General features: G+C 37.4%; 1 protein-coding gene and 1 pseudogene across 4 annotated transcripts in view; one reads left to right on the plus strand and one right to left on the minus strand.

Moving 5' to 3' along the window:
- The window catches only part of LOC306884445 (WD repeat- and FYVE domain-containing protein 4-like), a 41,444-nt gene that overhangs the window by 7,521 nt on the left and 15,794 nt on the right, over positions 1-18,129 (minus strand). For all 3 annotated transcript variants that reach the window (XR_013785444.1, XM_079440294.1, XM_079440293.1), the window contains 27 exons: positions 17,902-17,993; positions 17,687-17,777; positions 17,381-17,583; positions 17,104-17,270; positions 16,872-16,994; positions 16,111-16,272; positions 15,817-15,996; positions 15,186-15,312; positions 14,877-15,028; positions 14,545-14,783; positions 14,079-14,200; positions 13,776-13,967; positions 13,502-13,614; positions 10,778-10,855; positions 10,500-10,691; positions 10,120-10,204; positions 9,836-10,008; positions 7,977-8,125; positions 7,099-7,219; positions 6,877-6,962; positions 6,712-6,768; positions 2,722-2,764; positions 2,408-2,527; positions 2,194-2,311; positions 1,785-1,894; positions 700-853; positions 477-568 (listed from right to left, as the gene is read on the minus strand). Coding sequence is in view for 2 of the 3 variants with exons in the window: in XM_079440294.1 (XP_079296420.1) it covers positions 477-568; positions 700-853; positions 1,785-1,894; positions 2,194-2,311; positions 2,408-2,527; positions 2,722-2,764; positions 6,712-6,768; positions 6,877-6,962; positions 7,099-7,219; positions 7,977-8,125; positions 9,836-10,008; positions 10,120-10,204; positions 10,500-10,691; positions 10,778-10,855; positions 13,502-13,614; positions 13,776-13,967; positions 14,079-14,200; positions 14,545-14,783; positions 14,877-15,028; positions 15,186-15,312; positions 15,817-15,996; positions 16,111-16,272; positions 16,872-16,994; positions 17,104-17,270; positions 17,381-17,583; positions 17,687-17,777; positions 17,902-17,993 (3,541 nt within the window). In the remaining variant the exon portion in view is untranslated. The remainder of the gene's footprint in view (positions 1-476; positions 569-699; positions 854-1,784; positions 1,895-2,193; positions 2,312-2,407; positions 2,528-2,721; positions 2,765-6,711; positions 6,769-6,876; positions 6,963-7,098; positions 7,220-7,976; positions 8,126-9,835; positions 10,009-10,119; positions 10,205-10,499; positions 10,692-10,777; positions 10,856-13,501; positions 13,615-13,775; positions 13,968-14,078; positions 14,201-14,544; positions 14,784-14,876; positions 15,029-15,185; positions 15,313-15,816; positions 15,997-16,110; positions 16,273-16,871; positions 16,995-17,103; positions 17,271-17,380; positions 17,584-17,686; positions 17,778-17,901; positions 17,994-18,129) is intronic.
- On the plus strand, positions 5,005-5,567 carry LOC306883817 (leucine-rich repeat-containing protein 18-like; annotated as a pseudogene). The gene has a single exon. The product of its transcript is annotated as a leucine-rich repeat-containing protein 18-like (transcript).

An 18,129-nucleotide genomic window follows, 5' to 3' on the forward strand; every position in this document is an offset into this window, starting at 1 on the left:
GGAACTGATAAACCCTGGCCCTTATATGCCTGCAGGCATAACGTAGTGAGAAAAAGCATTCATTCCAATAACCAGCAGGCTTCAGTAATGGAGTTATAGGAGAGTGCAGATATTGTACTTGCGCTGAATTGGGCCTGTTATCTTCTAATTTCAATGGCGTTAAACAGAGTAATGGGGCTTCCTTGATGAACTCAACAAGTGCTTATTATCTCAAGAAAGGCAAAAAATAAAGCAGCTGCAAAAATTATTTAACCATCACCAAGTTTAGCTTGATATGAATGGTGCAATGACACCGATACTGTTTTAACTCTATACTTACTTTCATGATACTTGTGCTCTGATTGCACTGACCCTCGTTGTCTTTCACATTATAGGCTAAGAGTAAGTAAAGCAGCATCTAACGCAGAATTAGATATTGTGATGTTGGTGGCCCGCAATAAGGCCTATTTTGAGTTTGATGGACCAGAGAAACTGACCTCTCTGTGTACTCTGATGAACTCCTGTGGGTCTCCTTTGGCCCATGGTGGCAAAACCACATCATCTAATGGTGTTCCATCCTGCATGCAACCTGTATTATCAATACACACATTTAATGACTAATGAAACAGACCATTTACAAATAAAATAAAAAAAATATTTTTAAATATAAAAACCCCTACATTTCCATTCAATTGTTGTGCTAATACTGATATATATTACCAAAGTCAAATTGGTTGGAGTTGACAAGAAAGTCCGGGAGGTAGAAAAATTCTGGAATGAGCTCTCTGACATCACTCATGTTGTCCTTAGACGCAGATTCCCAGTCGTTCTGAATGCCGTGAAACATCCGCTCTGGAACGTCAAATGTTCCACCCTATATATATATATATATAAAATATATATAAAAAAAGATTAAATCCACCAAAATTTGAAACTCTAGTAAGGCTGCATTTCCTAATGTTATTTCAAAGCAAAGTGGCACGGTGAAAAGGAAAATACAATTTGGAGTAAAGAAACAGCAAAGTAGTAAAGAAAAAAAGACAAGCCATCATATACATGTTTGTTTAATGCACAAGGTTGGGAGCTCCACCACCAGTAAGTCTGGCTAGAACACTACAAGGGCCCCATGTGTGTATATGAATCATAGTCAAAAAAACAATTGCTTAAATTTGATACATTTTCAAGCAATTGATTCAGGCTTTTTATTTTTCAAGGGAGTTTATACGTCCTGGTGAAAATCTCTGGAGAAGTTATGTAATTTGCAGTAAAAGCAAATGCCCTCATTGAATGAAAGTAATATACTGTTAGTGGCACAAATCTGATTATGAATATTACTGTACGGAGGAAAGCTGCTCAAGTGAAGCAAATATCATTGCAAAGTGTTATCCTAATGTTTGCATTACGTTACACCGGCTATCAAATATGCATGACATTTTATTTTAATCAATTGGTTCCATGTGTATAAATGAGATATTTTTTTTAAAAACGAAATGCGGTTTTGCACGCAAGTGATGCAAAAGAATTTATTTGCATACATATTAAAATCATACCCTAATTTGGTTTTGGAAAGAAAAAATAAAAAGCGCACACACGCCCAAACAAGGCCAAAAACAATGAAGCTCATTTCATCGAGTAGGTTCAATTTCGAAAAATTGAATTTTATAGAAGTTCTGTCACTCTGACATGTTTTGTGCTTCATTTGATAAAGAAGAGGCATTATTTATTGGAGTTTCTGTAGCACTGCGCCCGCTGTAACAACAGTAGTGTGATGTGATTGAGCCTGATCAAACAGGTGAGAAGTTTACCTGCAGGTGGAGGAAGGTCTGGGAGAAAGGCTCCATCCTCACCAGGTACGAGGCCACTATGATGGCTGAGGAATAGTGTGTGCAGTAATGACACCGAGCTGACAGATCACCTGTAATCATGACATTAAGTAAATTAAAGCATTTATTTTATTTCATTCAGTCCTGCAGGTCCCCGAATGTTTTTTTTTCTCTCCAAATAACAGCTCTGATTCTGCCATTGTGTTTTAAAGTTGCTATTGGCTAAATGAATCTGATTTTTTGTTCAGTTTTGGGAAAAAAAAAAAAACACCCAGGATCCTCCATGTCTGCAAGTGAAACTGATAAACTCCATGAACTTCAGCTGTATGAACACTAGGTTTTTAGGTCTCAGTTACAGAATAGTTGCATATAAAAGGTGCATATGCTTTACCATCATTATTTTCCACCTCATTGTATCTCTGAATGAACTTCCCTCTTCTCTTCTCATTTTGAGCTCCTACTGGTTTGGACAGATCTCTGAATGTAGCAGGGCAGGACAGATCCAGAGTCTAACAAGCGGTGAATGAGATTATCAAACAAACAAAACATTTCTGTATCAAAAGTTCTATATTTTCAGTTAAAGTTTGGGTGCATGCTAGATTTACCTCTGATTCATAATCAGCAATGATCCATGGAAAAACAGGATATTGCATCAAGTCATTGTATGTCCGTCCAGCAAGCGTGTTTAGATGCATAAGGTATTCAAAGTTACTGATTTCTCCTCTCTATGGAAAAAGAAGATACATACTGTTAAGAACAGAAGAAAATGAAACAAAAATATGCATTTGGGTTACTGTAAAATAACTTTTCAGAAAGCTTATATTTTGCCATTCAATCCATTTACTATAAATGCAGGATGTATATTACAAATTATAATGATTAATAGTGTATGAACAGTAGTAAGAGACTCACACATTACCTGCCATTTAATTAGAGCAGTCTTCTCAACCGCTGCTGTCTTTCTGTATGAACACACACAAAAAAAAAAAGGCAAATTTTATTCAAAGATTTTACTGTAAAACATTTAGATATTTTTCTGACTTATTTTTCAAATACTCTGTTTGACCTACTGCAATGTCACCTAACATGCAATGCAAACAGAGTTACAGAATCAAGTGCCTTGAATACGGTGAATTCTGAACTGGTCATCCGAACCAAGTCTACTATGGTTGCATAGCAACAGGTTAAGGAATAGAAAGATCTTATGGATTTAAACCAAGGAGGGTCCTATTTCATCAGACACAAGGGCCAAAAGAAACATTCATTCTTGTGGAAAAAAGGGTTAAGACTTTATTCAGGCATGCCTTTCCCTCCTTTAAAGGAGTAAATAGTGCCATCTATAGGTTTTGGAAAATAACTATAAACACACAGTAACATATTACCTTGGGATTTAGTTTTCTCTTTAACACACATTAGTGAATTACAAGATTACAGGTGCAGTTCCTATAACAAGCCATCTAAACATGCAAAATCACAGCTGATTTGACATGAAAACTCGTTTGCTCCCAAACATTTATCACCACTTATTCCCATTTGTAAATGAAAAGAAAGCAAGAGAGAGAAAAAAAATGCAAAGTTCAGTCGTAGCTAATGGGTGAAACTATTAACGTGTTGGACTTCAAAGAACATTCTGGAAATGTAAACTGAGGGAGTGTACAAACAACACTTCTTTCTCCCCTTTCTTTTGTGCGTGCTCCTGTCACAGGACAATAAAATTCTTGGCACCCCGCGCAAACATTGCTTGGTAACAAAAGTTAAACAGGACAAAGCTTCTTTTTGGAGTACAGTCTGAAGATCCTCCTCTGATTCTCAAGCAATTCAGCTGTGGACCTCATTTAAAAACTGTAAGTCTTATTTAAGTCTTCCTTCACACCGTAAAGGACATGAAATGAGTCCTGGGTAACAATAGCTGGTTGGGGCAAACTGATGGTTTTTACACACTTTTGCATAATCCTTTTACCTTTAATCCTTTAGCCTTTCTGAAGTTGTTGAGAAGCTTGTTTAAGCACAGGCAAAAAAAAAGTCACATTAACAATAAAATGTTTAAAGATATAAATATTCTTTAAAAAGTGACTGATTTATTTGGGTGAGTACAGGTACAAATAGTGACACAACTAGCAAAATTAGACACTGAAGCCTAATCATTTATCACATTATTTATATATTTTTTGCTATTACTACGAAAAAAAATAATTTCAAACTAGTCATTTGGATCATTTTAAAAACAACAAAAATGACAAATTATGAGAGAGTGTCTAACTTATTTATCTCTAATCTGTTTTAGTTATATGTAAGTGTTGTTGTATCATTGGCACAACATGCTAAATTTATTCATTTCAATTTTGGTAAAAATATGAATACTCTAAACTATGACGTTTTAAAAAGCATATTCATCAGTTAGAAAGTATTTTGGTAACAAACGATTTCTGCTCTTAAATCATGTAGTCGTGGCATCTATTATATTTCATATGTCACGAAAATAGCAATACCATCCAATTTTCTCTCCATGTGGAGGGGTTCAGAATCAGCAAATCACAAACAACATGAAGATGGATCACGCCGATGGTCAGCTCTCTGTAATTGCACCTCTCGGATACAACGGATTCAAAAACAAAAGGTCTAATAGAAACAGGATGAACCGTATTAGCCCATCTACCAATGTGATTAATGAGTCGCCAAAGGGCTTACAATGCAGCCACTCCTCCTTTTTAATGGGAAGATATGAAGGGAGCGAGTTTAAATCTCTTTCCAGTGTCATTTATCAAAGTACTGATTTGACTCTCTCCACACAGTCACACGGACTGCTAGCACCGCCCCGGATCAATCAGACGGAACACAAACAGCTTTTCCCAGAATATGTGTTGGGCGCTCGCCATATCCACTGTTATCTAGGATTAGCCTTAATTAGAGTACGACATTATCCTAAAAGATCCCTTTAGGGTGAGTTGGGTGAGTGAGTCGGTTGTAAACATTACACCCCTCTCATTCCCCAAATAGCCCGACACTTCTGCGCCCCCCGATACTGCCTGCGGGCATACATGATACCTCTTTCCCTATGCAAACAACTAAACTGTCCCGTCATTAAGTCATACATGTTTAAAGCTACGAGGTCCTGAGATAATAATTACATGACTTGAGTTAAAACTTAATCAAATTGATGCTTCAGAATTGCTTAACCATTAATCTGTGTCTATACAGCTCCATGGCTAAAGGAAAGAGAGCAGGCGGAGCCAAAGGTACGAAGATCACATTGAAAATGGCTCAGAGTAACTCCAAATGGCAAACTACGACTTGGTCTGAGCAACGTAGGCATTGCCATGTTTCCCAAATGCCTTCTAAAGTTAAGAAACAGAGGAACTTGACCTGAGCCGCAACAAATTGAAAATAATCCCAGAATTCATTGGCCAGCTCACTGGACTGCGTTGGTTAGACCTTCACAGCAACCAAATCGAACAACTGCCCGAAAGCATTGGACTCCTGGGATCTCTGCTCTACCTCAACCTCTGTAACAACAATCTGGACTCTGCCGGTTTATCGCCTGACATAGGAAATCTGAGAAACCTCCAGGTTCTCAACTTGGGTATGAATCGTCTAAATGCCCTCGCTCCCACCTTGGCCACCCTAACAAACCTGACAGAACTGGGACTTTTTGATAACTTGTTCACACAGATACCAGAATGCATAAATGTGTTGCTCAACCTGACAAAGCTGAACACCAAAACGCAACCTACACACAGCGAGATGGCAAAGACTCTGACTCTGTAAAGACAATGGGAAATCTGTTTTTGGTGAGAGAGGGAGATTTGTGCCATCCTTGTCTAGAGAGGTGAAGAAGGAAAAAGCTGCTTGAGAGGTCGCAAAGAAAGAATCATTTTTCAGGGCTGATCTCGCCAAATTCTGTAGCTCGAGGTAATCAAGAAAATTGGCGGCAGCAGACTACTAGCTCACCTCCAAGTTTTCAAAAAGGACAAGCCAGACCTGTCGGAGATACCAACACATTGTCTTTTATGAATAACCTTTAATACATAATGACTCAACATTTAAATTTTCTCCTGTACTTTTAGGAACTAAACTGCAGGTTTTGCAGGAGGTTCACCAAATATTGTTGGATCTCAAGCTCATTTTCATAGGGAAAAAAATGAAAATGTCAAACAAAACTACGACAAGGTTAACTTCAACTAAGGCTGAAGTTATAAAGTTAAAGTTCAGCTGTTTCACTGTGCCTCCCAAATTAAATGTTTTCTATAGAATTCAAATGTACAAATACATGAATTTGCACATCAACAACAAATATTTAATTAAGTATATACATTAATTTCTCTATCAACCAAGGTCTGTCGGATCTGTAATCTGTATAGTATCATTAAAAAAATATATGCATCAAATGACTGTGTATTTCTTACTGTAGGAAAACAACTTTGGCTTTGAAGCCGATGGGAAACAATCGATATTAAGCCCATTCCCTCTTCATCATGTCAAAAAGTCAGGGGAACTAAACATGATAAAACTAAATTGAGCAGGAATTGAAATGATGAGTTAAGGAATGATAATTTGAACCAAAACAACATCTGAAATAACGAATAGGTAGTAAGTTTATGGCACCCTTGCAGACAATTAACAACTATAAAATTTTGAGCTGTATTGACTGCTGATGACTTTGAAAAGTTACCGAGGCCGTTTTAATTGGTAGGAAGGGCTGAAGATGCAGTAATTGAAGTTTCAGTGTAGTGCTGGGATATTGTTTAGGGGATTGAGAGTCTTCCTATCAATAGTTAACCGCACACATAAGACAATGTGTTTTCTGGAAACTTTGAAACCACAAAACTCTGTTTGAATATAAAAGCATCACAGTCTCTCTAACTGAAATGGCAGCTGTCTGCGAGATTGGGCAGATGCTTTTGACACTCACCTCACATTAAGTACAGTCTCTCCCCTTCCCTTTAACAAGGAGACCACAGAGCACAGCCTAGAAAGGAGGACAAAGAGAGAAAAAAAATCAAGATAAATCAATTTAGTCTGTCACCTCACACACAGTTCTTTGCCTGCCTGAAGCACAAACACTTTCCTGTTTTACCTTTTATATGCATTGATGTGGTCATTGTTGAAGAATACCAGGAAAACTGAAGTTCCGTTCTTGAAGAATATCTCCAGAGCGTTGTCCTAGTGTCATCAAGAAATATAAATAACAAAAAAACTAACAAATATGATAAACAAATAGAACAGAATAAAATAAATAGTTAAATATAAAATACATGAATTAAAAAAAATAAATGACTGTGGGCTCTGTGAATCTCACCTCAAGCAGAAAGCGCATGAAATTGGCCTCTTTGATCTCATCATATGACCAGTGTTTGCAGTTTGGACTCACTGAGTTTTTCTCTTTATTCATCATGCCGCAAATATACGAGTCTCTCACACTATAAGTACAGAAAATTTAAGATGCTGTTAAATCTATAAAAAAAAACAAAAAAACAAAGCTGTTCCATCTCAGTAAACTTAATGTTATCTTTATCTTCTTTACTGTCTTTTAATAATAAAATAACTAATTATCACATAATTATATACACATTTAAATATTTAAAAACTACAAAACCTTATTTCCAACTTAAAAATAAATATATACTACTGTTTAAAAGTTTCTCATTAAATAAATACAAACTACCATTTAAAAGATTCTCATTAAGATTTTTTTTGTTTAATGAATTAATACTTTTGAGGAAGTATGCATTAAATTGATCAAAAGTGATAAAGATGTTTATAATGTTACAGTAAAGTATTTCAAACAAATGTTGTTCTAAAATATGTGAAAACTATATAATTGTTTCCACAAAAATATCAAGCAGAAACTTATTAATAAATATTTCTTGAGCACCAAATCAGCATACTGGAATAATTTCTGAAGGATCATGCGTCACTGAACACTTTAGTAATGGCTGTTGAAAATTCAGCTTTCCAATCACAGAAATAAATTACCTAAATAAATATCAGTTTTTTATTTATAATAATATTTCAAAATTTTACAATTTTTACTGTATTTATGATCAAATAAATGCAACCCTGGTGAGCATAAGTGACCTCTTTCAAAAACATTTTTAAAATAACCTCACCAACCCCAAACGTTTGAACAGTAGAGTATAAATAGAGAGTTATGAAGAGAGAAAACGGTAGCTTTACTTGGTCTGATGATGGATTCTACAGCATACATCTCCTGTGGAGGTCAACGTGAAGCCCTCACATATGTAGAGGTCAGCTTTGCCAAACAACAGCACTCCTTCGGTCAGCACGTGACCGCTGACGACCACCACGCAGTGTTTGGCTTTGACCTGAGGTATGGACACATTACAGCAGACAGCATGGGTATCAAGTAGCTCATACAGGAATCCGTACTGTGCATTGAACTGTTTAAAATAAAGCTGTAATTTGTTTTACATGCTGCCAAATTCAATGAATGAGTAAACACAATGTCAAGCCAAGTTTTCAACAGTTGTACGAAGTGTCATTGCAGCCTGCCTTCTGAATTGTGCCCTGGGGCTAACGTGTCAAAGAAGCGCTGCCCCGGTCTTGATTGATCACTGTTACCACTTCATTATCTAAACAACACGGTGGAGAGACAAAAATTAAAGGGAGAAAAAGGCAAGATGCTGAATGGATGGGGTGTTTGTGAAACGGGGCCAATCTTCCGCAGGCAGAGTTCGCACGAAACCTCTCGATTATGCACAGCTAATTGTATTGTCTCCCTTCATTTCACACCAAGCAGCTGCACCTGGCCTCAGCCCTGAGTCACCACGACTCTGGGCTCCGGGGATCCGCATCCCGAAACATATGGGGTCCAGCCGTACTGCCAGCCGCTCCACAATTAATACAAATCAAATCAGAGCCTCCTCTCCATGGAAGCGCCCCCTCTCTGGCACAGAGAAAGGGCCCCACTGTTTATTACCAGAATTAATCAATGACACAGCAACAATAGCAACACGCTAATTGATTAAGGCCCTGTTTAAATATATGGTCCACCTGGTGGGGTTTTGGTTTCAAACGGAGCTATAAAACAGAATCAGCCTTGACCTGAGTCAGGCCTAATTCTGTCTGGTCTTGGGGATTTACAACAACGACATATTACACCTTGCTAGAGGATGTTTTTAAGAGTGCTCGGTGAAAAATGACATATGCACCAGCCATCATTTCTGTCACAAACTATGGCCATGACTGAAACCAAAGGTAGTCAGTTAATGACAGTTAATGATTATTTAAATGCCTACTATTCTTATTCCTTCACTGAAATGATATTATACAAAAAAATGAGGATATTTATAAACAAATTTACTTTTTTGAACCCTTCAACTGCCAAACCACACACACAGATATTATTGGGCATCTATATAACAACAACTACAAGAATTATAATTATAATTATTATTATTATATAGATGCCCCGGATCTTTGTGTGTAGTTTGGCAGTTGAAGGGTACAAAAATGTATTTTGAACCCTATTGTTATTATTATTATTAAATTCTGGGTAAAAGGAGGATTGGGAAATTATATATTTATTATATAAAGTTGGATTCAAACTCACATTGCCCACTTGAGCACCAACCGCCACACCTCGGCTCCATATAAATGCAATAATTAACAACACGTAATACTGCATCTTTGAAGTTATTTCCTGTTTGAGCAATAATGAAAAGCTAAGCCTCTGTAGACATGGTGCCTGTAAATTAAAGTCATCACATTGCCTCTGGAATTGAGGCGTAGGCTGCGTTAAGCGTGTGCATTTCTATATTAATAAGTATGGAGAGGGCAATTCGGCTGAAACACAGCACAGCAGGACACACCACCAACTGAATGAATACAAGACAGCAGACATCACCCCCTACTGTTCCTTATTAATACATCTGTCAGCCACTCCCGGCCCTTTTAATGCTGAAGAGCGCTGTCAGGCTCAGCACACACACACACGCACACTACAGCTGTCCACACGAGAATGTGTTTTCTGTACCAAAGGAATGTGGCTCCAGGTGAATATGGGTCACTCTCACCTGTTCAGTGGGTTCCAGTTCCTTCAGTATGAGTTGAGTATCCATGCACTGCTCTGAGAAATCCTCGGGCAGAGGTGAGGCCTCATTCAATACAGGGAAAAAGGTCAAATGCTGACAGTCTAAACCGTGCTCCTCCTCAACCTCCCGGCTTGCCTTGCACAGGATCCTGGGGTCTGGGACACACATAAAATATGCACTTTTAAAGAAATATGCAGAAAAAGCTGTTGCTGCAAAATCTTAAACCTGTTACAACACTGATAAAATTTACAAGAAAAGTGAGATACCTGAATCAGCCTCAATAACTTCTGCGGCTCTTTTGCTTTCTTCAACAAAATTCTTCTGAATGAGGCCTGAAGTCAGTGTTGGCATCTATTTAAAGTAAAATATATATATTTAACAATAGAACTGAAATTGATAAAGACGACAAATGACATTTTTTGTAGATTTATTGTAATAAATTAAAATGAATAATAAAAATAAAACCTGCATTTGAAGATTATTCAACAGTGATTGGAAAAAGTTTAAAAGAAATAATAATAATAATAATAATAATAGTAATACAAAATAAAACCTGCATTTTATTTTATTTAAAGCTCAGAGTATTATGCCATCAATATTCTTCAGTCAGAAATGATTATTTTTATGTACGGTGAAAATAGCTCACCCTTTTGGATCGACGTAGCTCCTTTCTGCGAATTCTGGATCGTGTTCGGTTGCGCCCCTCTGCGGTGTTCTGCACCCAGCCTCGTTTGAGGAAGACTCCTGGACCAGGGCCGAAGAGACCCCTCTCTCTAAGCAAGTCTTCCTCTATTCTTAGCCACTGAACGGCCATGCGATCATTCTCACTATGCATCATCTACGCAAAACACAAAAGCAAACCAGTTAATTTTTTTGTTGGATTCCTGGGGCACAGTATTATAAATATTAATGATAAAAAAAAACCTGTGCGTGACTCCTCAACATGCTGTCAAATATGGTCTCACAAGTTTGCCAGTGTGCTTCCATGTCTACGATGAACCCCTAATTGGAAACAAACACACACGACATGCGCACACATGAAGGTACATTATGAAGGTGAACAAGCAGACAGTTATATGTATGTAGCTATTAGGTTTGCACACAGTTACAATAACATTTCGCAAATTGCATTCATGTGGGAAAAACAAGCTAGTGGCTATTTAACCATACAATAAAGCTGTCTCCAATAGTCCTCAGTGTGCTCTAATTAACTTAAAGTATAATATAAGCGCAGTGTGAGGTGGCTGCTGGCCCTGCGCCATGCTCTGTGTCCTGCTGATTTATTGTACTGATAGGCATTAGCCCTTCAGGAAGCCTGTGTACTTCACCACCGACCTGCTCATATCCAGATTTACTTAAAGGCTCATTAAACCAATCATCACAGTGGTGTCCTCACGGAGCCGGCCCAACAGCCACACTGACTGCAGTTCAGACACTAGAGGTGAACCGTAAGAGTACTGAATCCAGCACTGCTATAGCTCAAACTGGGACAAATATGAATTATGAAGGCACAAGATAAATATAAAATTAATAAACTGCATAAAAATGTTTTCTAAAAATAGTATCTGACCATTTTGTCATTTGTTTTAAATTACAGTGGACATAATTTGGCTTTTTTGGCTCGAGGTTGATGAATAGATATGAACAATACATTTTGACCAATTTGTAGAAATTGAATTATTTTTTCTGTTATAAGTGTCAAACGCAGCAAATCAAATAATCTGTTGTAAAATAAAACGTGAAAATTTTCTAAGGGCTGAATACTTTTTATAAACAGTGTGAAAAGGATTTCTGCAGGTAAACAGGAAAACAACATTTAAAAAAATCTAAAAACATTAATATTTCATTAGAATTGCAATACAATTGTTATTTATATTGCAGTTTAACTTACAGTAGGAACTCAGTCTACTTGTTTCACCTACATACCCATCGCTGCTTTGTATGCCATAGCAAAATGAGAAAATCCAAGCAAAATTCAGGAAAAAAATGCAATTTGGGTACTTAGAAAGAAAAACAGTGGCAAGTTATAAAACTAGAAAAAAAGAAAATTGTGCTTTTGTGTGTGCTAAATGGATGGCGGGATTAAGGAGTGTTACAAAGGAGTTCACAGGCATAATTACGGCCCTGTGTTGACAGATAAACACTGAATCATCGCCTAATCGTATTCTTTCATTTAGAGAATCATAAGTAATATATAGCATTAATTACTCCATTTACCCAAACAGCAAACTTATTGGCCTTGTACGTGCGCCACATTAAACAGCATCCCCTCTGCAATTAACATCACACTGATTTCCATTTTAATTACTTTCCACAGAAAAAGACTACCTTTGATGATAACAATGTCAGCTTCATTTTAGGCTGCTGGTGAATGTGTAATAAACTTAACTTGATCATTAGCTATGTTAATTATCTTTCCATTATGAAGATATAATTAGTTCGTAGCATATATCTGAAATGAATCCAGAGGAAAGTTTGCCCTGTGCCGTTCTGTAAGGGTAAGTTCTCTGGTGTACAGGCAACTGGATTAGACTGTGTGTGCTAAATAAACGTTTTAAAATGCTGAAATTGATTTAGCTCCCATTAGACAGAAATTATGTAATAGTAACAAATAACTAGTACAAGTAACTATGGTCAACATCATCAATTAAAAAGACAATAAACCTGTGAAAAATTTTTTTTTTAAGGCCACTTTTTACATAAGTTTTCTTTTTACTAAGGTTCTCCTCTAGGCAGGGAGAAATTAGATATTTCTGAATGTTTATAATACTGTCTATTGACATTTTCTGCCTTTGGACCAAAAATTACAATGACTATTATTTGAGCAACTAACACAGCTAATCATTTAGCTAAATCTTTCTCAACTGAATTTTTTAAGTTAACTTTCTATCAAAACCTGAAAGAACTAATGCATGATCTGACGATTGTGTGCACCTCATGATGTGTTTATGACGACTTTCCAGGAGAAATTCAAAATCCACAAAACTCTCAGCAAATTTCAAGCAGCACGTTTCTGAGGAGAACAATTCATCAAGACAGCTGATAGGCTGTCACAAGCTGATATGATACAGAGTAACACAAAATGAATGTTTTCATCGGATCGGGACTGCCTATAATTACCGCCCCTGTTTCTGAGGCGGAGACGGAGATAGCAGCAGTTGCAAAGAAACAGCAATTTCATGCCCTTGTGCCTGAGTAATATCTCTGTGCATCCTTTTCCAGATGGCGACGTCTTCAGCGGTGGGAACTAATGATGTGGGCCGCGTTTCGGGGGGGAAAAAACAACAATAACAGCGTCTTTAACCTTCAACAGCAAACGCAATGTTCTAGTGAGTGTTTCCATGGAAAAAATTAACAAATATCAATTACATTGCCCACTGAGGTGTATTCAGCTGTAATAATCCAAATTGATTTAGAGACAGGATTGAGACAGTGCCACGGGGTAGGTGGCGGCTTCCGGTTGCGGTGACATTGGGATGATGTGAGGGCACCTGTCAAGGAATTCTCTTTGACTAAACCAGTCACTTCCTGCCTGTTCATAATATCACTCAGAGTACAGTACACACTGCAAAGTGGTTCTAGACACGCATTGCATCAAGGCACTGGAATATAACAGAAAATGTGTTAGAAACAACTAGACTGTCCTACCTCAGGAGTGCCGACTGTATCCTTCCCAAACCTCTTCTGCACAGATTGCAACGCACTGCTGAGAAGTCCTGCCCTCTTCTGGTGACCATTGTTTGCTTTTTTCTTCTGAGAGTCTGAAAGAAAAATATTAAAATATGAAAATCATCTCAAATCTTAATATCCGCCTCAAATCTCTTCCTTTATGTCAGTCAAATACAACCAAACCTAGAGCAAGAGGATCAAAATAAGGTGGCTGACAGTAATCTCAAATGTTGACACACAAGCAGTGACTGACCTATGAAGAGCTGCCAAGCTTTCATGGCCGTCTCCTCCCACAGAGGGCTCACATCACCCATAGAAACCTGGCCCTCCTTGCTGCCCGGCTTAGCAGACAGGTCAATTTTATAGGCCTCCTCTAGCGCCTGTCTTCGCTCCTGCATGACTCTATTCCAGGTGCTTTCTACAAGCAGCATCAGCTCTGACTCCACTACAAGGATCACAACCATATTCAAAACAGTTACTTTTACTTGTGTGCCTGGCATACAGGAAACAAAAATAAAATAAGTAAATATATACAGTATAAAAAATAAAAACAGACCTTCTGCTGAATCTGTGACTTTGGTCTGAGACATCACCTGGCTGTTCTTGTGTGGGAAAATATGCCTCCAAATGTTTCTTGTGGGTTTCTTATGGACTTCACAGCCAAACCCTTCAAGAAAGCTAAAAGACAGTAATTTTCTCAAATATTTTTTTCTTATTCAGCAATTTAGAATTTAGGAAAATGTTAAATTATACTAATTATATTATAAATAATTATATTAAATTTTGCAATCCTGCTACTGAAATATTGGAAAACATACAGTCATACATTAAATAATGCTAAACACTTGATTTTATTTGTTTATTAATAAAAAATACTAATAATTTTAGGGTTGCAAATCATTTTTCATACAATAACCAATGATATGTTGGATTTGTGCTTTTTAATACTTAAAAAAATAAATAGGACAACAAAACGTAACCTGTTAGTGAAAAGTGCCACCATCACTAACAATGAAACACACCTGCCAGAGCGGATAAGGACGAGGCAGTGCATGAGACAGCTGATGAAGTGGACATTGGCATTGTATGTTGCCATGATCACATCCCAGTGCTGCTGTAACACGCGAATTGTTTGAATAATGAGTTCCTGCTCAGCTGGACTCTGTCTGGGTCGAGACAGGAAGTAAAGTAGGGCTCGGTTCAAGTTTTTGTACAAAGCGCCAACCGTTATTTCCAGATGACCATGACCTCTCTCCTGTGCCTGATGTCAATACAAACATGCAGTGTAAATATGGGTTTGTCTGGGCTTGAAACAGCAATACAGTACATTGGAGAAATTAGAAGATAAACTCACCACTGCTATCTGTTCAGCCACGAAGACCAAGAGGTTCTCTGGTTGCACCACAAACATTCCAGAGTAGAGTTTTTCCACCAGCATTTTACTGAAGAATGCCACATTCTCAACCAAAACAGCAGTTTTCCCTTCCAGCTTGGTCCTGGATGGATCTAGGGAGAATATAGCGGGACATGTCAGTGGTAGAAAAGCATCCTTAAAACCCTGCTTATTTTTTCCTATATAATTTCATCCAAAAAGATCAAATGAATTTCTGACATTCAACAAATTAATTTAAAGAAGTGTTATATGGTGTTTGGTATATTTTACCATCTCTGGTCACGTGAGTAGACTGGCCCTCTTCCTGTCCTGTCATGTGGATGATGTCCATCACAAACTCCAGGAGTTCAGTCTGAAAGCTTTGCCTTTGCTCTTGACAGGCACCATCTGGGGAAAACTAAACAAAACATTCAGATTGTTAAAATATTTCTGGGGAAAAAAGGTATTTGCTATAGTCCACAAAAGCACTACTGGTTTGACTGTATAAACTGCTAGATATCATCCCCCAGTGAGCTGTAATGTGCATCGCATCGTCAAAACTGAGCAAAGAGTGGCACCTTATGGAGGAAAAAACTTATACACAAGATACATACAGATGCTGGTTTAACAGCTCAGATGTGACTGCATTGCAATATCAGTTCCTTTTATTATTAAACAGTACTTAAAAACGAACAGTATAGTGTTTATTATAATTATTATTATTAAAATAAAACAAATTCATAAATAATATTAAGTAAATTATAATTGTGATTTATGTTATGATATTATTTTGTACTGTTATTAGTATTAACAACATTAATGTATATAGAATGCTTAATAAATTATAGATATACAATATTGTAAAAAAATAAAAATAAAAAGTTGTTTGAATTATTAAATGTTAATATTTTTCATCCCTTACCTCTAGCAGTTGTATTAAAGGATGAAAATCATCTTTGACAGGAATGTTAATGAGGCTGTCCATCAAGAGGATGCGGATGAAGTCACACACCTGCTTCCTGCCTGGGTGGGAGGGGCGGAGCAAGGGGGGCTCCCCCACTACTTCGTCACTTTCTTTGATACCATGAACACCTGTAGAGCTCTGTATGAGAAGCAGAATATCACTTCTGTAAACTGCTTGCCTAGTAGGCAAAACATGTCTCTTGGGTATATTTTTAAATTGCACAGAAAAAGGTACAGTCCCCAAAAGTCTCACCTCTGGGGTTTCAAAGGGGAAAACAGCACTGGCCAGTGAAGTAAGAAAATCAGGGGAGGTCCAGAGAGGATCTTGAGGAAACAAACTGTTCACCAGGCAGAGAAACTGCATCACACTACCTGGGTGATGAACTTCCCAGCCATCTGCACTTCCTGTTACAGGCTTTTTAGAGTAATACAAATAAAACAACCTGAGGAAATCTGGTTTTACTGGTCTTGCATCAATGACTGTGGCGACACAGGTAACGCCTATATGTAACTGGATTATGCAGCCTGTTTCTAATGAGTGACTAATCATGTTAACTGCCTCTTAAAGAATATGTACAAGATTACATCCAGTAGACATGCAACTGTCTGTCTATTACAGTATTGCCTTTTTTGAGCACTAGGTGGTGCAATCCCTTATTTTGTTTTAAATGCTATCCAATTCCAACTTCTATAAAATCTGAATGTTATCTGTAAAAGTATATAGCAATGGCAATGTTATTTATATAGCACTATTTACTACAACTGGAGCTGACCAATGTGCTTTACAATAAAATGACAAAAACACCAATAACACAATGAAAAATAAAGAGCAGTAAAACCAAAAGTAAAAAAAGTACATAAACATGCAGCAAAAACGTAAGACAAGGACAAAGAGTGCTTCAACTAGAATTAAAAGGTTTTTAACTTAAAAATAACCACAGACGAAGCCTTTCTAATAAAAATATCATATATATCATGTTATGCCAATCAATTTAGCAATTTAGACACACTTACCTTAGTAATGATAACTTTAACCAACTCTAAAAGAACACAAGCAGCATGTGCACATAGTTGAATGCTCTCAGATCCATCACTGCAGCTGTCAATCAAACTCTGAAGCATCATGTCAACATCCACCTGCCATCCAAAAGACAAAGCATAGTATAAACTTTCTCAATTCATCACAACCATGAAATATACATGCCGATACAATACATTTTGAATTATCAGGCAATGTGACCTCTACCTGCTCAGCAGGAACCTGGAAATCTGATTTTCCTATAAGCAGTGCAGCGATAGCTCCATAAACTTGAGGCAGGTGGATGTGGTTGACAAGAAGCTTCTGCAGAACATCAAACCCCGGACAGATACAGCTCAAACATTCAAACGACCATGAGCGAGACTTCAAATTATCTAAAATAAATTACAAATGTGTTACATTATTGTAAATTGTTGCAGTGCTGTATATACCAATCACAAGCAATCACAATGACAGTACTTTTTGCAATTTCATCTGGAATTACCTGTGATATTGGTGGGCATATCCATGGTCTCCACTAATGTTCCTGGTGACACACCCTCTTTGAACTTGGCCAGGATGTTTGGATATGATAGGAAGTGAGTAAGCAGTGTGAGCACCAGCAGCACTGTACTGGTGTGGATGTGGCCCTGTAAGAACAGGAGGAACCAATCGGATCCCAATGCGAAGAATACCTCTTCCTGGTTACTGTCATTTAAGAAAGACAGGATTAAATTATTTGTCAGTGGGTTCATAGAAACAAGGATAAAGAGTGCAATACTGTGTTGTTACATTGCTAAACTTGACTCACATGCTTGAAGTGTTTGAGATGATTAGAGAAGACAGCATAGACAGCAACTGGTTCCTGATCCAAACTGACCTCCCAGGAGTCTGACTCCAGCCTAGAGCCACAAAGAGTTTAAAGAGCATGTAAGGAGTGAGCTTCCCTCAAACGTTTCAAGATTTTGGAACAGAGCACAAATCTAAAATCATAAACAAGTGAATGTTTATTGCAAAAATGTGTACCTTGTGATTGATCATCAAAATCCAAATCAGAGAAAGTGCTTTTCTCATTCAAAGTCGGAGGCAAAAGACTATGAACTAAGAAGAGTCCAAGCCTGATTGAACAAACGGGAATGTCAAGAAATCACACTGAGTGAATTATCATTATTAATTCAGTGTCATAAATCTTTGGTGATTTTCCCAAAACTGTCTGATAATCGATAATGCAACAATTTCTTCAATTTAAAAGAG

The sequence above is a fragment of the Barbus barbus genome (genome assembly GCF_936440315.1).
Source record: "Barbus barbus genome assembly, chromosome: 18".
In the NCBI taxonomy this organism is placed as follows: Eukaryota; Metazoa; Chordata; class Actinopteri; order Cypriniformes; family Cyprinidae; genus Barbus; species Barbus barbus.